Source organism: Lampetra planeri, chromosome 76, assembly GCF_965212315.1.
Source record: "Lampetra planeri chromosome 76, kcLamPlan1.2.h2, whole genome shotgun sequence".
Classification (NCBI taxonomy): domain Eukaryota; kingdom Metazoa; phylum Chordata; class Hyperoartia; order Petromyzontiformes; family Petromyzontidae; genus Lampetra; species Lampetra planeri.
Genome location: NC_136181.1, coordinates 1,480,499 through 1,504,520, shown reverse-complemented (window position 1 = coordinate 1,504,520; position 24,022 = coordinate 1,480,499). Strand labels below are relative to the sequence as shown.

At 45.2% G+C, this 24,022-nt stretch overlaps 1 protein-coding gene across 1 annotated transcript in view; it reads left to right on the top strand.

The window, feature by feature from the left end:
- LOC144737967 (deoxynucleoside triphosphate triphosphohydrolase SAMHD1-like) overlaps positions 1-24,022 on the top strand; it is a 94,098-nt gene that overhangs the window by 16,482 nt on the left and 53,594 nt on the right. Inside the window, exons 2-4 of the mRNA XM_078620882.1 lie at positions 3,318-3,495; positions 15,956-16,071; positions 23,822-23,883. Coding sequence (XP_078477008.1) covers positions 3,318-3,495; positions 15,956-16,071; positions 23,822-23,883 — 356 coding nt within the window. The remainder of the gene's footprint in view (positions 1-3,317; positions 3,496-15,955; positions 16,072-23,821; positions 23,884-24,022) is intronic.

Here is a 24,022-nt window from a genome sequence, read left to right as displayed (position 1 = left end):
CTGCAATCTTGTGTCGGCTCTCCTTTACACTACCATACACTACACTACTAAGCACTACACCAGTGGTTCTCAACCGGGGGTACGCAGACCCCTGAGGGTACACGTGGCAATGTCCCAGGGGGTACGTGAGGTGATTTATCATTATTTGAAATTATGTCATACGTGAGAGTCATTGGTGAAAAATCATGTATGAATCTGCCAAAAAAATAACTACGATAACATTTAAATCCATATGGTAACCTAGAACGATGTAAAATATATTTATAAACTCATTGATAGTAAACAATGTGGGTTTCCAAGAGTAACCAGCGAACGTGAACAGATCACGTCACGCATGTAGAGTGTCCGTTGAATTGATTTTTTAGTCACTTGCAGTTACGAGCTAGTTAGAATACCTCACAAAATGGACCATTAGTTACGAATATAGATGTTCATTATTCATACATTTGTTGTGAGGTAAGAAGGACGCTGAAGCCAGTCGTGTAGGGGCTGACGCCAACTCTTTATTTAAGGGCTTGCGCCTAACTCGGGGGCAGGAGTTAACACAGAGTTATTAACTAATCTCCCCAGGGGAAGGGTACTGGGAGTTCCCTACACCCTACCAGGCTATAAGGCTCTTCCCACAGCACTGACCGAGGGTTCATCCAACTCGGCCAGCCGGGTAAAGCAGCCCTATAGCCTGGCTCTCAACCCTCTATCCCGGAGCCCCCTACTCCCCTAACACTCACTCTTCTGGCTCACCGCGACGATCCCGTCTACATCACGGGTCTCCCCTCAAATACTCCGGGTGGCATGACGTCACTTTTCCCTGACGGCATTCCCCCTGAGGCGAGTGTGACCTGACGTCAGCACTCCACTCCTCACATTTATTTATCAGAACCATGCTTGGTCAGGCAAGGGGGGTTCCTCGGTTGAAACAAATTTCAAGGGGGGTAGTACAGTAGTAGCCAAACATGGTTGAAAATAACCACTGCTCTCGGCTGCCTATAGAGAACACCCGCACCCCCGAGTGATGTGATGGCATACAGTGAGGGAAAAAAGTATTTGATCCCCTGCTGATTTTGTACGTTTGCCCACTGACAAAGAAATGATCAGTCTATAATTTTAATGGTAGCTTTATTTGAACAGTGAGAGACAGAATAACAACAAAATCCAAAAAAACGCATGTCAAAAATGTTATAAATTGATTTGCATTTTAATGAGGGAAATAAGTGTTTGACCCCTCTGCTAAATATGACTTAGTACTTGGTGGCAAAACCCTTGTTGGTAATCACAGAGGTCAGACGTTTCTTGTAGTTGGCCACCAGGTTTTCACACATCTCAGGAGGGATTTTGTCCCACTCCTCTTTGCAGATCTTCTCCAAGTAATTAAGGTTTCGATGCTGATGTTTGGCAACTCGAACCTTCAGCTCCCTCCACAGATTTTCACTGGGATTAAGGTCTGGAGACTGGCTAGGCCACTCCAGGATTTTAATGTGCTTCTTCTTGAGCCACTCCTTTGTTGCCTTGACCGTGTGTTTTGGGTCATTGTCATGCTGGAATACCCATCCACGACCCATTTTCAATGCCCTGGCTGAGGGAAGGAGGTTCTCACCCAAGATTTGACGGTACATGGCCCCGTCCATCATCCCTTTGATGCGGTGAAGTTGTCCTGTTCCATTAGCAGAAAAACACCCCCAAAGCATAATGTTTCTACCTCCATGTTTGACGGTGGGGATGGTGTTCTTGGGGTAATAGGCAGCATTCATCCTCCTCCAAACACGGCGAGTTGAGTTGATGCCAAAAAGCTCCATTTTGGTCTAATCTGACCACAACACTTTAACCCAGTTGTCCTCTGAATCATTCAGATGTTCATTGCCAAACTTCAGACGGGCATGTATATGTGCTTTCTTGAGCAGGGGGACCTTGCGGGCGCCGCAGTATTTCAGTCCTTCACGGCATAGTGTGTTACCAACTGTTTTCTTGGTGACTATGGTCCCAGCTGCCTTGAGATAATTGACAAGATCCTCCCGTGTAGTTCTGGGCTGATTCCTCACCGTTCTCATGATCATTGCAACTCCACGAGATGAGATCTTGCATGGAGCCCAAGGCCGAGGGAGATTCACAATTCTTTTGTGTTTCTTCCATTTGCGAATAATCGCACCAATTGTTGTCACCTTCTCACCAAGCTACATGGCGATGGTTTTGTAGCCCATTCCAGCCTTGTGTAGGTCTACAATCTTGTCCCTGACATCCTTGGAAAGCTCTTTGGTCTTGGCCATGGTGGAGAGTTTGGAATCTGATTTATTGATTTCTTCTGTGAACAGGTGTCTTTTATACAGGTAATAAGCTGAGATTAGGAGCACTCCCTTTAAGAGTGTGCTCCTAATCTCAGCTCGTTACCTGTATAAAAGACACCTGGGAGCCAGATATCTTTATGATTGAGAGAGGGTCAAATACCTCTTTCCCTCATTAAAATGCAAATCAATTTATAACATTTTTGACATGCGTTTTTCTGGATTTTGTTGTTGTTATTCTGTCTCTCACTGTTCAAATAAACCTACCATTAAAATTATAGACTGATCATTTCTTTGTCAGTGGGCAAACGTACAAAATCAGCAGGGGATCAAATATTTTTTTCCCTCACTGTAGCTACTTTGTAAAATTCCTCCTGATGCATGGTTGTTGCATCAATACAACAATGAAAACCTGTCATTTCTAACATATCAATAATAACAATACCTAATATGTATTAAAGATGTTACACAATACTCCTCTACTTACAAACATTTGACTTCAGAGATACGAACAAACCCGTCCAGTTCCCTGTTTGGACCGAGAGTACTGTAGTTAAATAGCCGCGCAATAGATGGCGGTTGTGGCATTTACATCTGCAGACCACGAAAAACCAATGGCATCTACATCAACAGGAGATTATATCACTTATACAGGAATTCCCCGTGTTAAGTGTACATGCCCGTACAACATCTTTGGAATCGCTAGGAGTAAAGACTTACGAACATACCTCTGGAACCTAACTCGTTCGTAAGTAGAGGAGTCATTGTATATATATATATGTTTCTTCTACTGTAAAAACTGTAATGTGTAGTAACATGAAGGTCACACAAATTATACTTCTACATGTATAGTGTTGTGTGTACGCTCCGGGCTTGCTTTTTAGACTACAGCAGTTTTTGAAAAGTAAATGTGATCATCCAAGTCACGGCTATGGAAAAACAATGCCAGGCGATGCCGTATAACTTTTTAGAATGCGTAATGGTAATTTCATTGAATTTATTGCCATTGAAACGTTGTATCTTGTCTTTGTGTCCGTTTAGAAGGTCCACAGGGGAAGATGATCAACGACCCAATACACGGGCTCATCGAACTGAAAAAGCCGTTGCTGCTTATTGTGGACACACCGGAGTTTCAAAGACTCCGATTCATCAAGCAGTTGGGTCTTTGCCACAAGGTCTATCCCAGTGCCGTGCACACACGCTTCGAGCATTCCATTGGGTAAGCTGCGCACTTCACCTCTTCACTCCCTGTCACCCCCATTTAATGTTTTTGTTATATATCAGCCATGTAACAGGCACATTTTGTCAGTAAATTTCTGAAAAAAAGACCTCCGTGGCAGTGAGTAATGGGGTTATTGGTGAAGGCAGAGTACAAATACATGGGAGTGTATAAGCAGAGTAAAACTATGCGCGTTTCAATTTCTTGCACTGTCCACCAGGTATCTCCACATCTGTTTGTATCTCTAGTGCCACGTCCTTTCTCAACGTCCTTCTCCATTTAAGTCTGTCCATGATATTGACTCAAGGACTTCCCACGATATACTCCCAGTTGCAACCAATTGTTTACATTTCTTACGCAACTTAATTTCCTCTGGCTTCTTTGTACCTATAATTGTACCAATCAATACATACTCAGTTTCTTGTTTTCACTCATTGCATATCCAAGACACGTCACTTTCCTTTTTTTTTCATTGTTATTACATTTCTTCTCCTGCTATCCGTAATAGATTAATGTTACTCATCTTATCTCTGCATGGGAAAAAATGCCTTCATCTTGCTTCTAATTTGCTTCAAAATCTTCTTAGGTTCTTTCGGTAAAGTCACGTAGAAAGTAAAATAAAATAAAAACAAAAATCACGACGTTTCGGAGGCAACACAAGTCTCCGTCATCAGGTGGGACCGTCACAGCCAGATTAGCTGTATCAAGTGAGGCAATGATTCAAGATGTAATCCCTTAAAAGCGAGTTGAGGGGGGAGGGAGAGGGAGGGGGGGAGCTCATCAGACTATGGTAGCCAATGAAAGGAACGTATCGGGAGGGAGGGGGGGGCGAGGCCAAAAGGGTGGGCGATGGACGTGGAAGCGCTTGTGCGCAAGCGGCCAATTACTGCACACGCCAACACAATGGAGCGATTGTGCGCAAGCGGCCAGCCACTGCACCCGCCAACACAATGGGCAGAGAGGAGGAGGGGAGGTCTAATACACATGATAGACAAAAGAACGAAAATGATGATGGGTACAAACTTAGGGGGAGCTCATCAGACTATGGTAGCCAATGAATGGAACGTATCGGGAGGGAGGGGGGGGCGGGGGGGGGGCGAGGCCAAAAGGGTGGGCGACGGACGTGGAAGCGCTTGTGCGCAAGAGGCCAATTACTGCACACGCCAACACAATGGAGAGAGAGGGGGAGGGGGGGTCTGATACACATGATAGACAAAAGAACGAAAATGCCCATGTTTATACCAATGCTGGCTGAACAATGAAGAGAGTACTGTTAAAATAACTGAGGATGTTAACACTCGGTAAAGTACAGTAAAATAGTGCCTGTCAGATAAGATGGTCCAAAAAAAAAATTTGTGATTAAGTCTTTTTTGCGTGGTTGATAACATCTTTCCAATGATTACTAAGTTTGTACCCATCATCACGGTTGAAATTATGTCTGTGTTTGTATATTTGTATGGCTTCGTGTACAAACCTTTGATGGTAGCCGGGAGGTTTGCAGAGAACCTTGGTCTCGGAAAAGACAATTTCATGAGAGCCCACCGAGTTGTAGCAATGATCGGCCACGGCAGAAGAATCAGTTCTGCCGTGTTTCAGATCTGACTTGTGCTCGCGGACACGATCAGAAACATGACGTTTCGTTTCTCCAATGTAGCAATCACCACAAATGCAACTCAATTTGTAGACTCCAGGATACTGTAAGTCAGGAACGACATCCTTCACAGATGGAATCAGATCACGGATTTTATGCACTGTACTGAATCGGACTTGGATCTTATGTTTGTTTAGAATTTTGGAGATCTTTTTGGTCACGCCAGCTATGTATGGTAACGTGATGGTTTTGGTCGGAGTTTCATGTGGCTGTTTCTGTGTGGTGGGAGAGACAGCTTGGCGGATAGTACGGTCAGAGTATCCGTTCATCCTGAGGGCCCGATGTACATGTCTTAATTCACCGGTCAGGTGGTGTTTGTCAGAAATGCCATGTGCTCTGTGGTATAGCGTTTTGATGAGAGAGTTCTTTTGAGATGGGTGGTGGTGGGAATCCGGTTTCAAGTAGGAGTCTGTGTGGGTGGCTTTTCTGTAGACAGAATGTCCCTAGGAACCGTCAGGACTCCTCTCAAACAGAATATCCAAGAATGGTAGTTTACCGTCTTTCTCCACTTCCATGGTGAATCTGATGGATGGGTGTCTAGAATTGATGTGGTCCAAGAAGTGGTTCAATGCTGGGAGGCCATGTGGCCAAATGACGAAAGTGTCATCCACATATCTCTTCCACAGGGAAGGACGCAGGGTGGATGTCTGGATGGCGTCTGATTCAAACTTTTCCATGAATATGTTGGCTATAACTGGTGACAAAGGGGAGCCCATAGGGGTACCCTCATTCTGTTTGTAGAAGGTGCCATTCCAGGTAAAATAGGTGTTGGTGAGGCAATGCCTAACCAGCGCAGGTGCATCAGAATTCAATCCATGTTGGACTAAGTCCTCAATTATTGTTAGGGTGTCCGGTACTGGGACTTTGGTAAACAAAAATACTACATCAAAGCTGACGAGGATGTCATCAGGAGATAGTACCATGTCCTTAACCATAGAGACTAATTGGGTTGAGTTGAGTACTGCTGAAGAGGTCTTGCCTGTGAAAGGGAGCAGAGTATCTGATAGAAAACGGGCTAGTTTGTACGTAGGAGAGTTTATCGTCGACACAATGGGTCGTAACGGGGTGCCTTCCTTATGGATTTTGGGAAGACCATAGAGTCTGGGAGGTCTTGCCGCCGATGGTTTTAGAGAGGGACGTTTGCTTGGTTCGATTAGGGAAGTCGAACTCGTGATGATACTGTTGGTTTTCCTCGTTAGGCTTTTAGTGGGATCGTTTTTAATTTTAGAGTAACTCCCATCATTAAGAAGGTCCAGGATTTTGTTGTTGTATGAATCTTTATCCATGATGACCGTGGCATTGCCCTTGTCTGCCGAGAGGATGACTATATCATCTCTCTTTTTTAGGTCCGCGAGTTCAGAGCGTTCGTTTTTGCTGATGTTACTAGTGGGTTTCTTAGCATTCTTAAGAATAGTAGCTATTTCAGCTCTTGCTACATCCGCATGGATGTGTCCTATGCCTCTGAGGGCTACATCAATCTGGGAAATCATATCCTCTACTGGTATATATTTAGGGGTGACGGCGAAATTTAGTCCTTTGGCCAGTACCGTTTTTAGAGTGTCAGAAATTGGGATGTTACTCTGATTAATCACGGTCTTGTTAACATCCAGCTTTGCGATGTGTGGCTCTGGTTTCTTCTTAGATAGGAGGTTGAATTTAGAAATCAGGTTAGCTTTGCATTTGGCTGACAGTGAGTCAGCAGAAGCAGAAGTCATGTTATCAACGTGGTTCCAATCAGAAGGTGACATTTTTTGTGTTAACATTAAATGTGTTTGTAAGAGAGTTTTGTCTAAATTATCGAGTTCAGATCGGAGTAACCTTATTCTCTCCGAGATTAGTGATAGGCTGGCTTTAAATAAGATCTGTTTGGAGTTCGGTGAGGACACAGCAGCGGATGTGAGTGTGAAAGCGATGGGTATTACCTTGTTATCTCGGCATCTCTTGAGGAAGGCCAGCGTCTCGAGAAGCTGTGACTTCTTGTCTCTTTGTCTGTTAAAAACTCTAACAGATAGGTGGAATTCCTCCCCGTAGAGGGCATTAATTCTAGATTTGAAGCTTTCGTGACTGCAAGGAATCATCTTCTTAGGTTCTTTCGGTAAAGTCACGTAGAAAGTAAAATAAAATAAAAACAAAAATTACGACGTTTCGGAGGCAACACAAGTCTCCGTCATCAGGTGGGACCGTCACAGCCAGATTAGCTGTATCAAGTGAGGCAATGATTCAAGATGTAATCCCTTAAAAGCGAGTTGAGGGGGGAGGGAGAGGGAGGGGGGGAGCTCATCAGACTATGGTAGCCAATGAAAGGAACGTATCGGGAGGGAGGGGGGGGCGAGGCCAAAAGGGTGGACGATGGACGTGGAAGCGCTTGTGCTCAAGCGGCCAATTACTGCACACGCCAACACAATGGAGCGATTGTGCGCAAGCGGCCAGCCACTGCACCCGCCAACACAATGGGCAGAGAGGAGGAGGGGAGGTCTAATACACATGATAGACAAAAGAACGAAAATGATGATGGGTACAAACTTAGGGGGAGCTCATCAGACTATGGTAGCCAATGAATGGAACGTATCGGGAGGGAGGGGGGGGCGGGGGGGGGGGCGAGGCCAAAAGGGTGGGCGACGGACGTGGAAGCGCTTGTGCGCAAGAGGCCAATTACTGCACACGCCAACACAATGGAGAGAGAGGGGGAGGGGGGGTCTGATACACATGATAGACAAAAGAACGAAAATGCCCATGTTTATACCAATGCTGGCTGAACAATGAAGAGAGTACTGTTAAAATAACTGAGGATGTTAACACTCGGTAAAGTATAGTAAAATAGTGCCTGTCAGATAAGATGGTCCAAAAAAAATTTGTGATTAAGTCTTTTTTGCGTGGTTGATAACATCTTTCCAATGATTACTAAGTTTGTACCCATCATCACGGTTGAAATTATGTCTGTGTTTGTATATTTGTATGGCTTCGTGTACAAACCTTTGATGGTAGCCGGGAGGTTTGCAGAGAACCTTGGTCTCGGAAAAGACAATTTCATGAGAGCCCACCGAGTTGTAGCAATGATCGGCCACGGCAGAAGAATCAGTTCTGCCGTGTTTCAGATCTGACTTGTGCTCGCGGACACGATCAGAAACATGACGTTTCGTTTTTCCAATGTAGCAATCACCACAAATGCAACTCAATTTGTAGACTCCAGGATACTGTAAGTCAGGAACGACATCCTTCACAGATGGAATCAGATCACGGATTTTATGCACTGTACTGAATCGGACTTGGATCTTATGTTTGTTTAGAATTTTGGAGATCTTTTTGGTCACGCCAGCTATGTATGGTAACGTGATGGTTTTGGTCGGAGTTTCATGTGGCTGTTTCTGTGTGGTGGGAGAGACAGCTTGGCGGATAGTACGGTCAGAGTATCCGTTCATCCTGAGTGCCCGATGTACATGTCTTAATTCACCGGTCAGGTGGTGTTTGTCAGAAATGCCATGTGCTCTGTGGTATAGCGTTTTGATGAGAGAGTTCTTTTGAGATGGGTGGTGGTGGGAATCCGGTTTCAAGTAGGAGTCTGTGTGGGTGGCTTTTCTGTAGACAGAATGTCCCAAGGAACCGTCAGGACTCCTCTCAAACAGAATATCCAAGAATGGTAGTTTACCGTCTTTCTCCACTTCCATGGTGAATCTGATGGATGGGTGTCTAGAATTGATGTGGTCCAAGAAGTGGTTCAATGCTGGGAGGCCATGTGGCCAAATGACGAAAGTGTCATCCACATATCTCTTCCACAGGGAAGGACGCAGGGTGGATGTCTGGATGGCGTCTGATTCAAACTTTTCCATGAATATGTTGGCTATAACTGGTGACAAAGGGGAGCCCATAGGGGTACCCTCATTCTGTTTGTAGAAGGTGCCATTCCAGGTAAAATAGGTGTTGGTGAGGCAATGCCTAACCAGCGCAGGTGCATCAGAATTCAATCCATGTTGGACTAAGTCCTCAATTATTGTTAGGGTGTCCGGTACTGGGACTTTGGTAAACAAAGATACTACATCAAAGCTGACGAGGATGTCATCAGGAGATAGTACCATGTCCTTAACCATAGAGACTAATTGGGTTGAGTTGAGTACTGCTGAAGAGGTCTTGCCTGTGAAAGGGAGCAGAGTATCTGATAGAAAACGGGCTAGTTTGTACGTAGGAGAGTTTATCGTCGACACAATGGGTCGTAGCGGGGTGCCTTCCTTATGGATTTTGGGAAGACCATAGAGTCTGGGAGGTCTTGCCGCCGATGGTTTTAGAGAGGGACGTTTGCTTGGTTCGATTAGGGAAGTCGAACTCGTGATGATACTGTTGGTTTTCCTCGTTAGGCTTTTAGTGGGATCGTTTTTAATTTTAGAGTAACTCCCATCATTAAGAAGGTCCAGGATTTTGTTGTTGTATGAATCTTTATCCATGATGACCGTGGCATTGCCCTTGTCTGCCGAGAGGATGACTATATCATCTCTCTTTTTTAGGTCCGCGAGTTCAGAGCGTTCGTTTTTGCTGATGTTACTAGTGGGTTTCTTAGCATTCTTAAGAATAGTAGCTATTTCAGCTCTTGCTACATCCGCATGGATGTGTCCTATGCCTCTGAGGGCTGCATCAATCTGGGAAATCATATCCTCTACTGGTATATATTTAGGGGTGACGGCGAAATTTAGTCCTTTGGCCAGTACCGTTTTTAGAGTGTCAGAAATTGGGATGTTACTCTGATTAATCACGGTCTTGTTAACATCCAGCTTTGCGATGTGTGGCTCTGGTTTCTTCTTAGATAGGAGGTTGAATTTAGAAATCAGGTTAGCTTTGCATTTGGCTGACAGTGAGTCAGCAGAAGCAGAAGTCATGTTATCAACGTGGTTCCAATCAGAAGGTGACATTTTTGTGTTAACATTAAATGTGTTTGTAAGAGAGTCTTGTCTAAATTATCGAGTTCAGATCGGAGTAACCTTATTCTCTCCGAGATTAGTGATAGGCTGGCTTTAAATAAGATCTGTTTGGAGTTCGGTGAGGACACAGCAGCGGATGTGAGTGTGAAAGCGATGGGTATTACCTTGTTATCTCGGCATCTCTTGAGGAAGGCCAGCATCTCGAGAAGCTGTGACTTCTTGTCTCTTTGTCTGTTAAAAACTCTAACAGATAGGTGGAATTCCTCCCCGTAGAGGGCATTAATTCTAGATTTGAAGCTTTCGTGACTGCAAGGAATCATCTTCTTAGGTTCTTTCGGTAAAGTCACGTAGAAAGTAAAATAAAATAAAAACAAAAATCACGACGTTTCGGAGGAAACACAAGTCTCCGTCATCAGGTGGGACCGTCACAGCCAGATTAGCTGTATCAAGTGAGGCAATGATTCAAGATGTAATCGCTTAAAAGCGAGTTGAGGGGGGAGGGAGAGGGAGGGGGGGAGCTCATCAGACTATGGTAGCCAATGAAAGGAACGTATCGGGAGGGAGGGGGGGGCGAGGCCAAAAGGGTGGGCGATGGACGTGGAAGCGCTTGTGCGCAAGCGGCCAATTACTGCACACGCCAACACAATGGAGCGATTGTGCGCAAGCGGCCAGCCACTGCACCCGCCAACACAATGGGCAGAGAGGAGGAGGGGAGGTCTAATACACATGATAGACAAAAGAACGAAAATGATGATGGGTACAAACTTAGGGGGAGCTCATCAGACTATGGTAGCCAATGAATGGAACGTATCGGGAGGGAGGGGGGGCGGGGGGGGGGGCGAGGCCAAAAGGGTGGGCGACGGACGTGGAAGCGCTTGTGCGCAAGAGGCCAATTACTGCACACGCCAACACAATGGAGAGAGAGGGGGAGGGGGGGTCTGATACACATGATAGACAAAAGAACGAAAATGCCCATGTTTATACCAATGCTGGCTGAACAATGAAGAGAGTACTGTTAAAATAACTGAGGATGTTAACACTCGGTAAAGTACAGTAAAATAGTGCCTGTCAGATAAGATGGTCCAAAAAAAAATTTGTGATTATTTTACTTTACTTTCTACGTGACTTTACCGAAAGAACCTAAGAAGATGATTCCTTGCAGTCACGAAAGCTTCAAATCTAGAATTAATGCCCTCTACGGGGAGGAATTCCACCTATCTGTTAGAGTTTTTAACAGACAAAGAGACAAGAAGTCACAGCTTCTCGAGACGCTGGCCTTCCTCAAGAGATGCCGAGATAACAAGGTAATACCCATCGCTTTCACACTCACATCCGCTGCTGTGTCCTCACCGAACTCCAAACAGATCTTATTTAAAGCCAGCCTATCACTAATCTCGGAGAGAATAAGGTTACTCCGATCTGAACTCGATAATTTAGACAAGACTCTCTTACAAACACATTTAATGTTAACACAAAAAATGTCACCTTCTGATTGGAACCACGTTGATAACATGACTTCTGCTTCTGCTGACTCACTGTCAGCCAAATGCAAAGCTAACCTGATTTCTAAATTCAACCTCCTATCTAAGAAGAAACCAGAGCCACACATCGCAAAGCTGGATGTTAACAAGACCGTGATTAATCAGAGTAACATCCCAATTTCTGACACTCTAAAAACGGTACTGGCCAAAGGACTAAATTTCGCCGTCACCCCTAAATATATACCAGTAGAGGATATGATTTCCCAGATTGATGTAGCCCTCAGAGGCATAGGACACATCCATGCGGATGTAGCAAGAGCTGAAATAGCTACTATTCTTAAGAATGCTAAGAAACCCACTAGTAACATCAGCAAAAACGAACGCTCTGAACTCGCGGACCTAAAAAAGAGAGATGATATAGTCATCCTCTCGGCAGACAAGGGCAATGCCACGGTCATCATGGATAAAGATTCATACAACAACAAAATCCTGGACCTTCTTAATGATGGGAGTTACTCTAAAATTAAAAACGATCCCACTAAAAGCCTAACGAGGAAAACCAACAGTATCATCACGAGTTCGACTTCCCTAATCGAACCAAGCAAACGTCCCTCTCTAAAACCATCGGCGGCAAGACCTCCCAGACTCTATGGTCTTCCCAAAATCCATAAGGAAGGCACCCCGCTACGACCCATTGTGTCGACGATAAACTCTCCTACGTACAAACTAGCCCGTTTTCTATCAGATACTCTGCTCCCTTTCACAGGCAAGACCTCTTCAGCAGTACTCAACTCAACCCAATTAGTCTCTATGGTTAAGGACATGGTACTATCTCCTGATGACATCCTCGTCAGCTTTGATGTAGTATCTTTGTTTACCAAAGTCCCAGTACCGGACACCCTAACAATAATTGAGGACTTAGTCCAACATGGATTGAATTCTGATGCACCTGCGCTGGTTAGGCATTGCCTCACCAACACCTATTTTACCTGGAATGGCACCTTCTACAAACAGAATGAGGGTACCCCTATGGGCTCCCCTTTGTCACCAGTTATAGCCAACATATTCATGGAAAAGTTTGAATCAGACGCCGTCCAGACATCCACCCTGCGTCCTTCCCTGTGGAAGAGATATGTGGATGACACTTTCGTCATTTGGCCACATGGCCTCCCAGCATTGAACCACTTCTTGGACCACATCAATTCTAGACACCCATCCATCAGATTCACCATGGAAGTGGAGAAAGACGGTAAACTACCATTCTTGGATATTCTGTTTGAGAGGAGTCCTGACGGTTCCTTGGGACATTCTGTCTACAGAAAAGCCACCCACACAGACTCCTACTTGAAACCGGATTCCCACCACCACCCATCTCAAAAGAACTCTCTCATCAAAACGCTATACCACAGAGCACATGGCATTTCTGACAAACACCACCTGACCGGTGAATTAAGACATGTACATCGGGCCCTCAGGATGAACGGATACTCTGACCGTACTATCCGCCAAGCTGTCTCTCCCACCACACAGAAACAGCCACATGAAACTCCGACCAAAACCATCACGTTACCATACATAGCTGGCGTGACCAAAAAGATCTCCAAAATTCTAAACAAACATAAGATCCAAGTCCGATTCAGTACAGTGCATAAAATCCGTGATCTGATTCCATCTGTGAAGGATGTCGTTCCTGACTTACAGTATCCTGGAGTCTACAAATTGAGTTGCATTTGTGGTGATTGCTACATTGGAGAAACGAAACGTCATGTTTCTGATCGTGTCCGCGAGCACAAGTCAGATCTGAAACACGGCAGAACTGATTCTTCTGCCGTGGCCGATCATTGCTACAACTCGGTGGGCTCTCATGAAATTGTCTTTTCCGAGACCAAGGTTCTCTGCAAACCTCCCGGTTACCGTCAAAGGTTTGTACACGAAGCCATACAAATATACAAACACAGACATAATTTCAACCGTGATGATGGGTACAAACTTAGTAATCATTGGAAAGATGTTATCAACCACGCAAAAAAGACTTAATCACAAATTTGTTTTGGACCATCTTATCTAACAGGCACTATTTTACTGTACGTTACCGAGTGTTAACATCCTCAGTTATTTTAACAGTACTCTCTTCATTGTTCAGCCAGCATTGGTATAAACATGGGCATTTTTGTTCTTTTGTCTATCATGTGTATCAGACCCCCCCTCCCCCTCTCTCTCCATTGTGTTGGCGTGTGCAGTAATTGGCCTCTTGCGCACAAGCGCTTCCACGTCCGTCGCCCACCCTTTTGGCCTCGCCCCCCCCCCCCCGCCCCCCCCTCCCTCCCGATACGTTCCATTCATTGGCTACCATAGTCTGATGAGCTCCCCCTAAGTTTGTACCCATCATCATTTTCGTTCTTTTGTCTATCATGTGTATTAGACCTCCCCTCCTCCTCTCTGCCCATTGTGTTGGCGGGTGCAGTGGCTGGCCGCTTGCGCACAATCGCTCCATTGTGTTGGCGTGTGCAGTAATTGGCCGCTTGCGCACAAGCGCTTCCACGTCCATCGCCCACCCTTTTGGCCTCGCCCCCCCCTCCCACCCGATACGTTCCTTTCATTGGCTACCATAGTCTGATGAGCTCCCCCCCTCCCTCTCCCTCCCCCTCAACTCGCTTTTAAGGGATTACATCTTGAATCATTGCCTCACTTGATACAGCTAATCTGGCTGTGACGGTCCCACCTGATGACGGAGACTTGTGTTGCCTCCGAAACGTCGTGATTTTTGTTTTTATTTTATTTTACTTTCTACGTGACTTTACCGAAAGAACCTAAGAAGATGATTCCTTGCAGTCACGAAAGCTTCAAATCTAGAATTGCTTCAAAATGTCTTCTCAATTGCCCGGCTTTCACTTCCATTTAAGATTACAGACCAGATGTAACAATGCAGTGGTGTAATTGTTGTCAAATATATATTATATTTCAATGTCATCCTATTGTCTGAAATACGGTATGTATTTTTTCAGTGAGATCCGTCTTTTTATCTCTGTCATGCACCTTCCACCTACTGTTATGCTGCTTAAATATTTAAAATGCTCCGCCTGCTTAATTTTAGTCGCAATTATTTGTACTTGACATTCAGGTGTGATGTTCTTCTTTGATATTACCACATATAAAATTTATATTTTTTACAGCTGATTGCGAATCGTTAATTTTGACTTTCCAACATTTTTATCCCGCATGTTTTGCTAATCGTTCTCAGATTGTTCTATCGATACAATATCACCAATAAAATGTCTGGAATTGTTCATATGTTGGCCACCAACCACTATTCCACGCAACTCTATCTCTCTTTCAATTATTTCATGAACAGGTGATAGCACTCTAACTCCTCATATGTATGAGCACTCGCTCGCCTGTGTGGGTGGATATCTTGTCCACGTTTGGTCCTTCCCTCTTTTTGTAATCTCAGACTTTATGTGCATAATTTTTTCTACGTAAATGACCATGTTTATATACATGTTGAACTTCTTTCTCATCGTACGTAGCCAACCGTACTAATCGGAGAGCACCTGAGGCTCAATGTCGCTGGAAAGCCAAGCGAAAGAGGTGGGGCCTTTAATTTTTGCTGCTGGATATTGAACGCTGCTGCGAATGTGCCACAGGATGGCGTTACAGACAGACGGTATGTGCCTGTCATGGAGAAACGACGCTTTGCAGTGATGATCCTAACTAGACTGTGATACTTCATTGAGACATCGTCGATGTTTGTGCAGAAAAAATATATCGTTAGACTGCACATCTATGCTCCCACAACTATGTTCCTCACATTCACCATACCACTTTAACCGGTGTGATTCAATTATGGTGTGGGAAGGTCATTTTCCACCATTGTAATGATAAAGGCTGTACATGGAAATGCACATTTTATGGAATATTTTTTTCTAGAATTAAGTGTATGAAGTCATTGATGCTCAATGGCAATGGCACTTTAGATTACAATTTATAACTTTTTTCAGATGTACATGTCACATTCACCATACCACCTTAACCGGTGTGATTCAATTATGGTGTGGGAAGGCCATTATCCACCATTGCAATGATAAAAGGCTGTACATGGAAATGCACATTTTATGGAATATTTTTTTCTAGAATTAAGTGTATGAATTCATTGATGCTCAATGGCAATGGCACTTTAGATTACAATTCATAACTTTTTTCAGATGTACATGTCAGGGAGATAAACATACAATTGAAACCAATACGGTAATGCAACACATTTTCACATCACCATTCTCGGTCATGCAGCCCTTAACTTTATCATATATCGCATAGGACATAATATCAATCGGTACATCTCGATAATCTGATATTGTTTTATTATGACTTTTTATTTCACTTCCATTACAGTATCTCACACTTTTGCTCTTCCTCCTGTGCAGGACAGCGCATTTGGCTGGACAGCTCGTAAGACATTTGAAAGAATACAGCAAAGAACGCAACATTACAGACATGGATGTTCTTTGCATGGAGATTGCTGGCCTCTGTCATGACCTCGGTATGCCAGATTCACAAACATGGCGCTGGCGGTAATTTTGGTGATGGTCACATCATCATCAACATCATCACGATCCATGAGCAGATAGCCATAATAGGTGCCCACTGCACATTTTGTCATTTGTTTTAACTTTCCTCTCTGTCTTGTAGCACCAATATGCTCAAGTTGTGCCACATCTTTCTGGCACTGATGTCTCATGATGTCATCGCCAAGCCATTCTATGTTAGAGACTTCCTCTCTTTCCGTTTCCTTCCATTTTTCCAAACAACACACTTTTAATTTTCCTGTTGTTGGTCATCCCAAATGTGTCCAAATGGTGCCAGTTTTCGTCCCATCACTGCCTGTATCATCATCAGGTTGTCTTATTCTATATGCATTATTTTCTTACTTCTATGTTGGTCACTTTTTTAGTCCAGCTTAGATACATCACTATACCTCTGTAGCAATACATTCCGAGTGCCAATATATTATCTCTGTCAGTTGTTTTAATGTTCAGGTCTCGCAGGCATACTAAGCTGTACTCAACACGAATGTTCTGAATATGTTCAGGTTGATCTTGCTACTGATTTGTTTGCTTCTCCGGATGTTAATGAAATCCTGCCATTGTGGGGGCTGACGCCCACCTTCCCCCTCCCCGCGGGAGCTTCTCACTGGCCCACCGCCGATCGGGTGACCGGCCTCCCCGCGCCAGCACCCTCTTGGAGAGAGATGTCTCACGGCTGGTTCACCACCGCCCTGGGATTATTACTACACGTGCGCCCCTATGGGCACTCTTCACTCCACAACACGCACGTCCGCATTCGCGGCGTTCCACCTGCCCGCGCTGATTGCGCAATATACGTGTGTCCGAGCTCTCCTTGTGGGCTGGAGGCTAAGCCGTTGTGTCAACACGGCGAACGGTCACCGTTGGTTACTGATTAACACGCTGGCAGCCACAGAGGCTCCGCAGCTGTTCGGATATTAGTTAATTAATATGCGCTCGCGCGATATCCACCCACTGATTTGTCTGCGCCATACACGCGCGTGTCTAGCCGTTAATACGGCGGTTCTCGCACGTACACGCGCTGGCAACGTTTATATTTTAATACTAGCGGTAAGTACCCGGCGTTGCCCGGGCGAAGAAGGCAGACACACATGTAGTGATACACACAAATTGACTCACACACACACATAAAGTCACACACACACACAAATGCACTCACACATACATGCATTGACGAAACAACAACAACCACTTGTGCCAGGCTATGTGCACCTTGAGGCCACGTGAAGTGTCGAACGCCCACTGGCAGGTCACGGGGCAGACCCAGATGGCACAGGTCGACTGACTGAGACGACTGGCTGATGCACCACCTGTGCCCCCTACTGTGGAAACTTGCTGTGCTTTAGGCACCCGGCGCTCCGCTCGTTGTTGTGAGCGTCGCTTCTCCGCCCTCCGTTGTTGTTGGAGGGCGACTGCCTTCAACTGCCCTGTAGCGTCCTTCAGAAGCCTCCTCCACAGAGGCCGATCTTGACACGGCTGGTACCAGTCATCGGCAAGTCGACTCAGCTCCACGTCCTCCTGTACCACATCACTCATTCTCTAGCCCGTGCCGCGCCCGTTTAGCCCCCTCGATCCGGCAGAACAAAAGCTGTTTCGGCATACGGTGGCTGGCCATGCGGGCTACACGACTCAGGCAATGCAGCCTTGCCGCCGGAGGAGCTCACCGATGGGACTTTGTCCACATCTTTCAAGAATTTGTGAGCTCCTCACACAATGCAGCCTGATTAAACCCAGGATGGAATGTAGGCAGGCCATCCTAAATGTTTCTAACCGGCAAAGATGTTCCATTAGGGGCGTCCAAGTTTCGCAAGCGTAGAGAAAGGAGGGAATCACTGTGGCCGAGAAGACCTGAAGCTTTGTGCGGAGTGATAGACCAGGTAGCTTCCACACAGCGTAACGCAGCCTATGAAAAAATAATGGCGCTCGACTGATTCGGAGTGAGACCTCTGCTGTTAAACCGGAGCCGGTCATGAGCACACTGGCCAGGTATGGGAATCTCGGCAATCTCTCCACAACTGCCACATCACCAATTGTGAGTTGTGGGGGTAGATTGTTCGACGGTACAAAATACCCAGGCAGGTGCTTAGTTTTGGTGGGGCTGATGGTAAGGCCCCACCTCTGAATGGCAAGCTCCAGGTTCAGCAGCAGTGAGCAGCAATGACCAGAGCATCGGCATACATAACATGGTTGAGCAATAGGGAGGCATCCCTTGACCACATCCGGGCATCGATCAGCCTCCCATTGTATCTGTACCATATGATAATTCCTTTGGTACAGCAAATTTAAGGCTTCACGAATTACGTGGTCAAAAGATATGTTAAATATTGTGGAGCCAGAGGACATCCCTGTCACACCCCAAGGTGTAGAGGGAATGGCTCTGACTGACGGCCACATAGTTTGACACGGGGCCGCTCACCATCATGAAGGTCCTTAAGGATCGTGAGCAAAGTTTGAGGGACTCTGAAAGCATGAAGAACAAGCCAGAGGCTAGGCCTTCTGATAGTATCATAGGCCTTGCGCAGGTCAATATAGCACATACATTCACACAAATGCACACATGGACCTACAGACACGCAAAGAAATGGACTTACACTGACGGACATGGAGCCATGCACACAAAGCCACTAACACAGACGCGCATAGACTGACACATACAGACATATCGGCTCACACACACAAACACATGGACTTACACACACACACATATGGACTCACACACGCATAGACATGCAGTTTAGATACACACACATGGAGTTACACACACATATATCTATGTACACACATACAGCGACTCACACACACATCGACTCACACGCAGACATACGTGGACTCACACACACATTGACGTAAACACACATGTACTTACACACGCACATATCGACAAAGACACACACACATGGACTTACACACACATACATAGACTGACACACACATTGCCCTACACACACATAGACATATGGACTGTGACACACAGATATCTACTTTAGATACACACACATGGATTAACACACACATCGACTGACACACATAGACACAAACGCACATTGACTTACACACTCAGATGGAGCCATGCACACACATCGACTCACACACAGGCATTCACTGAGACACACACACAGAGTGAAACACACACGTATGGACTTACACACACATGTGGACTAACACACACAGCGACTGCTACGCGCACAAATGGACTGACACACACACACAAACACTTGTACGTACACACACACACACATGGGGCGTTATCCGTTTGAAAAAGACAGACACACACATGGACTTACACACAGACATCGACCCACACATAGAAACCCATCGAATTACACGCACACAAACACATATGGACTCACACACACAGATATCGAATTTAGGGACAAACATGTAGTTTCTGCACACCAACATTATAATAGTAATACAGTATTAGGCAACTTTTTAGTTTCATAATAGTAAACAATGAAGCAGAGTTGTTATGTGCACACAAACATTGTCATTGTAATATTTGTAGACTTATTTGTTTAATAATAGTAAACAATAAACCTCAGTTCTTAGCGAAAGATGCAATAAAATCGTACTTTACATTGGCGTGGTGATGCCTCGTTCCGTGCAGAGCCCGCGGCCTCGGCTATATTGGCAAGGCGGAGGAGGTGAGACATTGCCAGGCTGCGGACAGGGCCGCTACCCCCCCCCCCACCCACCATCCTCCCGCACCAGACAGAATAATAATATGTAAGCGCTTTAATAATATCTAAGGACTTTTATAGCAGTAACTGCACGCATTGGGGTGAGGGGGGAAGAAGACATTACACTGTGAAGAGAAATTGGCAGCGTGATGTGTATATTTATTCCATGTTAAAGGCGTAAAATAAAATGTCCCCCGTGAGCCGGAGCGAACGCGGATCACTTGGCAGGGTCCGCCACCCCCCCCCCCACGCAATTGGCGTCAGTTGGTACAGTTGAGCTCGCGCATTAAGTAAATAATTAAAATAAGAATGGCACTAAATCGCTAATTAAAGTAATTTAAAGTTGACGGACGGGAAAACGGAATAGCCTATTCCCACCGCGGGGCTTGGGGCGTGGCACCCGGCAATTTTTTTCGTACGAAAACCCGACCATCTGAGAGCCAAATCCCCCGCAAGCGCGCGGAGACTTTTATATATAAAGAAAGAAGAAAGATACACACATGTGGACTAACACAAACACATATGGACTGACACACACATACACATGGACGTACACACACACACTGACTGACACACATAGACACACAAATGCACATTGACTTACACACTGACGTGGAGCCATGCACACACATCGACTAACACGCACACACATATGGACTGAAACACACACATCGACTCACACACACACATCGACGTGCACAGCAATCCCCGATGATGGCACAGCTATCAGCATCGCAGTACTACGTATCAGTAAATTGCGGGATGTGAGCAATCGAAACAATAGAAATGCATAGTAGAAATAATTTGAAATAAGTGTACATTAAATAGCAGCAGTACGCACAGGTAAGTTGAGAAGCAGGCTATAGTATAAATTATAGACTGGCAGTACGCCGACTCAATGGCATAAGCATTGCTGCAGTGGCGATTAAAAGCTGGCAATACAGGCAGCAGCTGAAAAAGCAGGATACAGTCGACATGAAAGGCTGGCAGTACGCTTAGTGAGGTAAAGAAGCAGGCAACAGATTATAGACTAGCATTCACTCATAATGGGTAAAAGCAAAATTAACAGTGTAGATAATAGAGTGGCAGTGCACTGACGTTAATGAATCAGCAGGCAGCAGTCGACAGCACAGAATGGCAGTACACCGTCGCAGCGTCATAAAAAGGCACAAAAAAAGGAAATATTTAGCAACCTAAGAATGAAAATGTAGTTTTCTGCTCACAAACATTATGATTGTAATATGAGGCAACGTATTAGTTTGATTATAGTAAACAATGAAGCAGAATTGTCCTCTGCACACAAACATTATGTTTGTAATAGTTGTAAACTTATTTGTTTAATAATAGTAAACAATAAACCTGAGTTATTAGCGAAAGATTCAATAAAATTGTACCTTACATTGGCGTGGTGACGCCTCGTCCAGTGCAGAGCTCGCGGCCTCGCCTAGATTGGCAAGACGGAGGAGGTGAGACATTGCCAGGCTGCGGGCTGGGCCGCTACCCCCCCCCCACCATCCCCCTGCCCGAGCCATAATAATACTATGTAAGCGCTTTAATAATATTAATATCTAAGGACTTTATAGCAGCAACTGCACGCATCGTGTTGGGGGGGGGGGGGGGGCGAAGAGGACATGACACTGTGAAGAAAAATCCGCAGCGTGATGTGTATATTTATTTCATGTTAAACGCGTAAAATAAAATGTCTGCCGTAAGCTCGACTGAACGCGCATCACTTGGCAGGGTCCGCCCCCCCCAGGCAATTGTCATGAGTTGGTACGGTCGATGTTGCGCAATAAGTAAATCATTAAAATAAGAATGCCACAAAATCGTTAATTAAACGACTTTAAAGTTTACGGGCGTGAAAACGGAATAGCCTATTTCCACCGCAGGGCTTAGGGCATGCCGGCTGGAAATTTTTTTGGGATTTAAAACCCACCGTCCGAGAGCCAAATCCCCCGCAAGCCCGAGCGCGTGGAGACTTTTATATATATGAGAGAAAGAAAGAAAAGATTTATATCACCCACACAACGAAGTGCGCCAAACGCTGTTCCACCACTCTTCACACACACACACACACGCACAAGGCGTTAACCATCAATCTGTACTAAAGTTGTTTTCCCGGCGCGAATAGTCAACCCCTGTTTATGGCCCCCAGCGAACACCCTACAGGTAGCGCCTAGCCTCTTATTTTCCACCCTTCGCGATGTGCGACAATCTCAGGCTAGGTCTAACGGGCAAACTGGGCTGAATTGACCAACTGAACGATCACTCACCTCGCAGACACACTCACGGCATCACACGGACACGGTGAGAGTTTGGGAGGACACTGGGCAGTGAAGACTCTGCCTGGCCGACGGTTCGCAGCTACACCCGACAGGCGTCACGCGGACACTGAGGGCGTTTGGGATTCTCAACGGTCGCAGGAGAACTTTGCTTCAAATTCGCTCTCTCTCTTCCATTTTTTCCTCTCAGATCCCGTTATTCCCCGAGTGACATGATGTCATCCTGAGCGGCCAATCAAGCGCTTTACCTGCCGAGTTTTTAACGCTCTGGCCGTTACGGGGGGAGGGGGCATCACATCATCCCCCCCTCTTTCCCCCCTTTCCATTGTCCCCGTATCTGCGTTCCTCATCTCTGATTTACCGGTAATTTCCTGTGTCTCTCTCTTAAATCGCTCCTCTTAGGGCGCCCAGGGATTTTCCCCCCACCCCACTGTTTGCACTGCCTGTAGAGTGTTTGCCTTCGTGGCCCTATCTCCCATGTTGTGTATGCTTTATCACGGCCAGCCTGTAAAGCTGTATGCGCCCCTACGACTTTTTAAGTTAATCTTAGGGAGGCCACCATGTAATCCGGCTTGGGGGGGTGGGTCGGACAATCTCCTGGCAACGGGAAACCAGAAGACATCCCTGCTAGAGGCCCTTCAGATGAAAACCCGTAGTGCCAGGCACCCCCCGCCCCCATCGAGACCCTACGTGGGTGCGCGTGTGTGTTTAGTGGGGGTGTGCGTGCGTTCGTGTAGAGGAGTGCGAGGGGATGGCGGCGCCAAGGGAGTTGCTCCGTTGCTGTGGCACCACACCGTCACTCCTTTTGCTTTTGCTATCCTCGCTCCTCTTCATGTCTTTTGCACAGTCATTGTCCCATATCAGTAGACTTCCCCAAATACAGTAAGTCCCCGGGTTGCAGAAGACCTGTCTTACGGAAATTATACTTTACGGAAATGCTCCCATAAATAAGATAAACATTCAATATGCTTAGATGTTTGCATGAGTTACGTAAGCACAAATAGTGCAGCACGGTAAGGTTGTGGATAAATACCACCAAAACGCCGCCTTCACTGAGCCTGAGTTTCACCAGGATTAAGTTAAATGGAATTTTTGTAGCGTTATGTAATTATTTTCCTTTTGTAGCATTACGTTATTGTTTGTTTTCTATGCTTAGAACTATCTTTTATCGCCTATGTATTTATTGCTAGTTTTCTTCATATTAAGTTTATTTCATGAGTCATTTACTCTATCGATTGCTTATGGTCTCAGTCAACAATGATCAGAGAAGCCTAGGCCTAGTCTAATGCATGGTAAATGAACATTCGGAAGCAACTGCTTTCTGTCAACAATTAATATAAACAAAGTCGTGGTATTAATAAACAATTGAATACAGTATTTGTTCCATTAGTTTTATTATGGGCAGTGTTAAGTATATATTCGATTAAATGAAAGAATCATAGGAAGTGCAGCACATATGTACAGTGATTCAATACAGGTAGCAATATAAAACTGACGACAGCGCTATACGGTACTGAGAGAAAATGAACCATGTAATCGGGTAGGGGAGGCACAACTATTTCTGCCTATGGAATTGTATCTTGATTTTTGGTGAAAATTGTTCAGTTTACGACGTATGGAAATTTCGGGCTACAGATCGTTCTCCAGAACCTAACCATTCCACAATCTTGGTGCTTTCTATTATTACTTATTTTGGTGATAGCACCTGTACTGATTAGCACCTTGTTTTATGGTTCACATTAAAGGTCATGGGCCCTTCTCACATGCATTCGAAGCTGTCATGAAAAAAAAAGGAATAGAATGGAAGGTAAGTGATTAAGCATGCAATGCTATTGTTAATGTTGATAAGCAGTGCTTTTATATATGGTTTGGAACAAATTAACGTTCACGAAATGGAAAACTAAATTTAGAAGTGCCCAAAGATGCGTGAATTATTATATGCCATA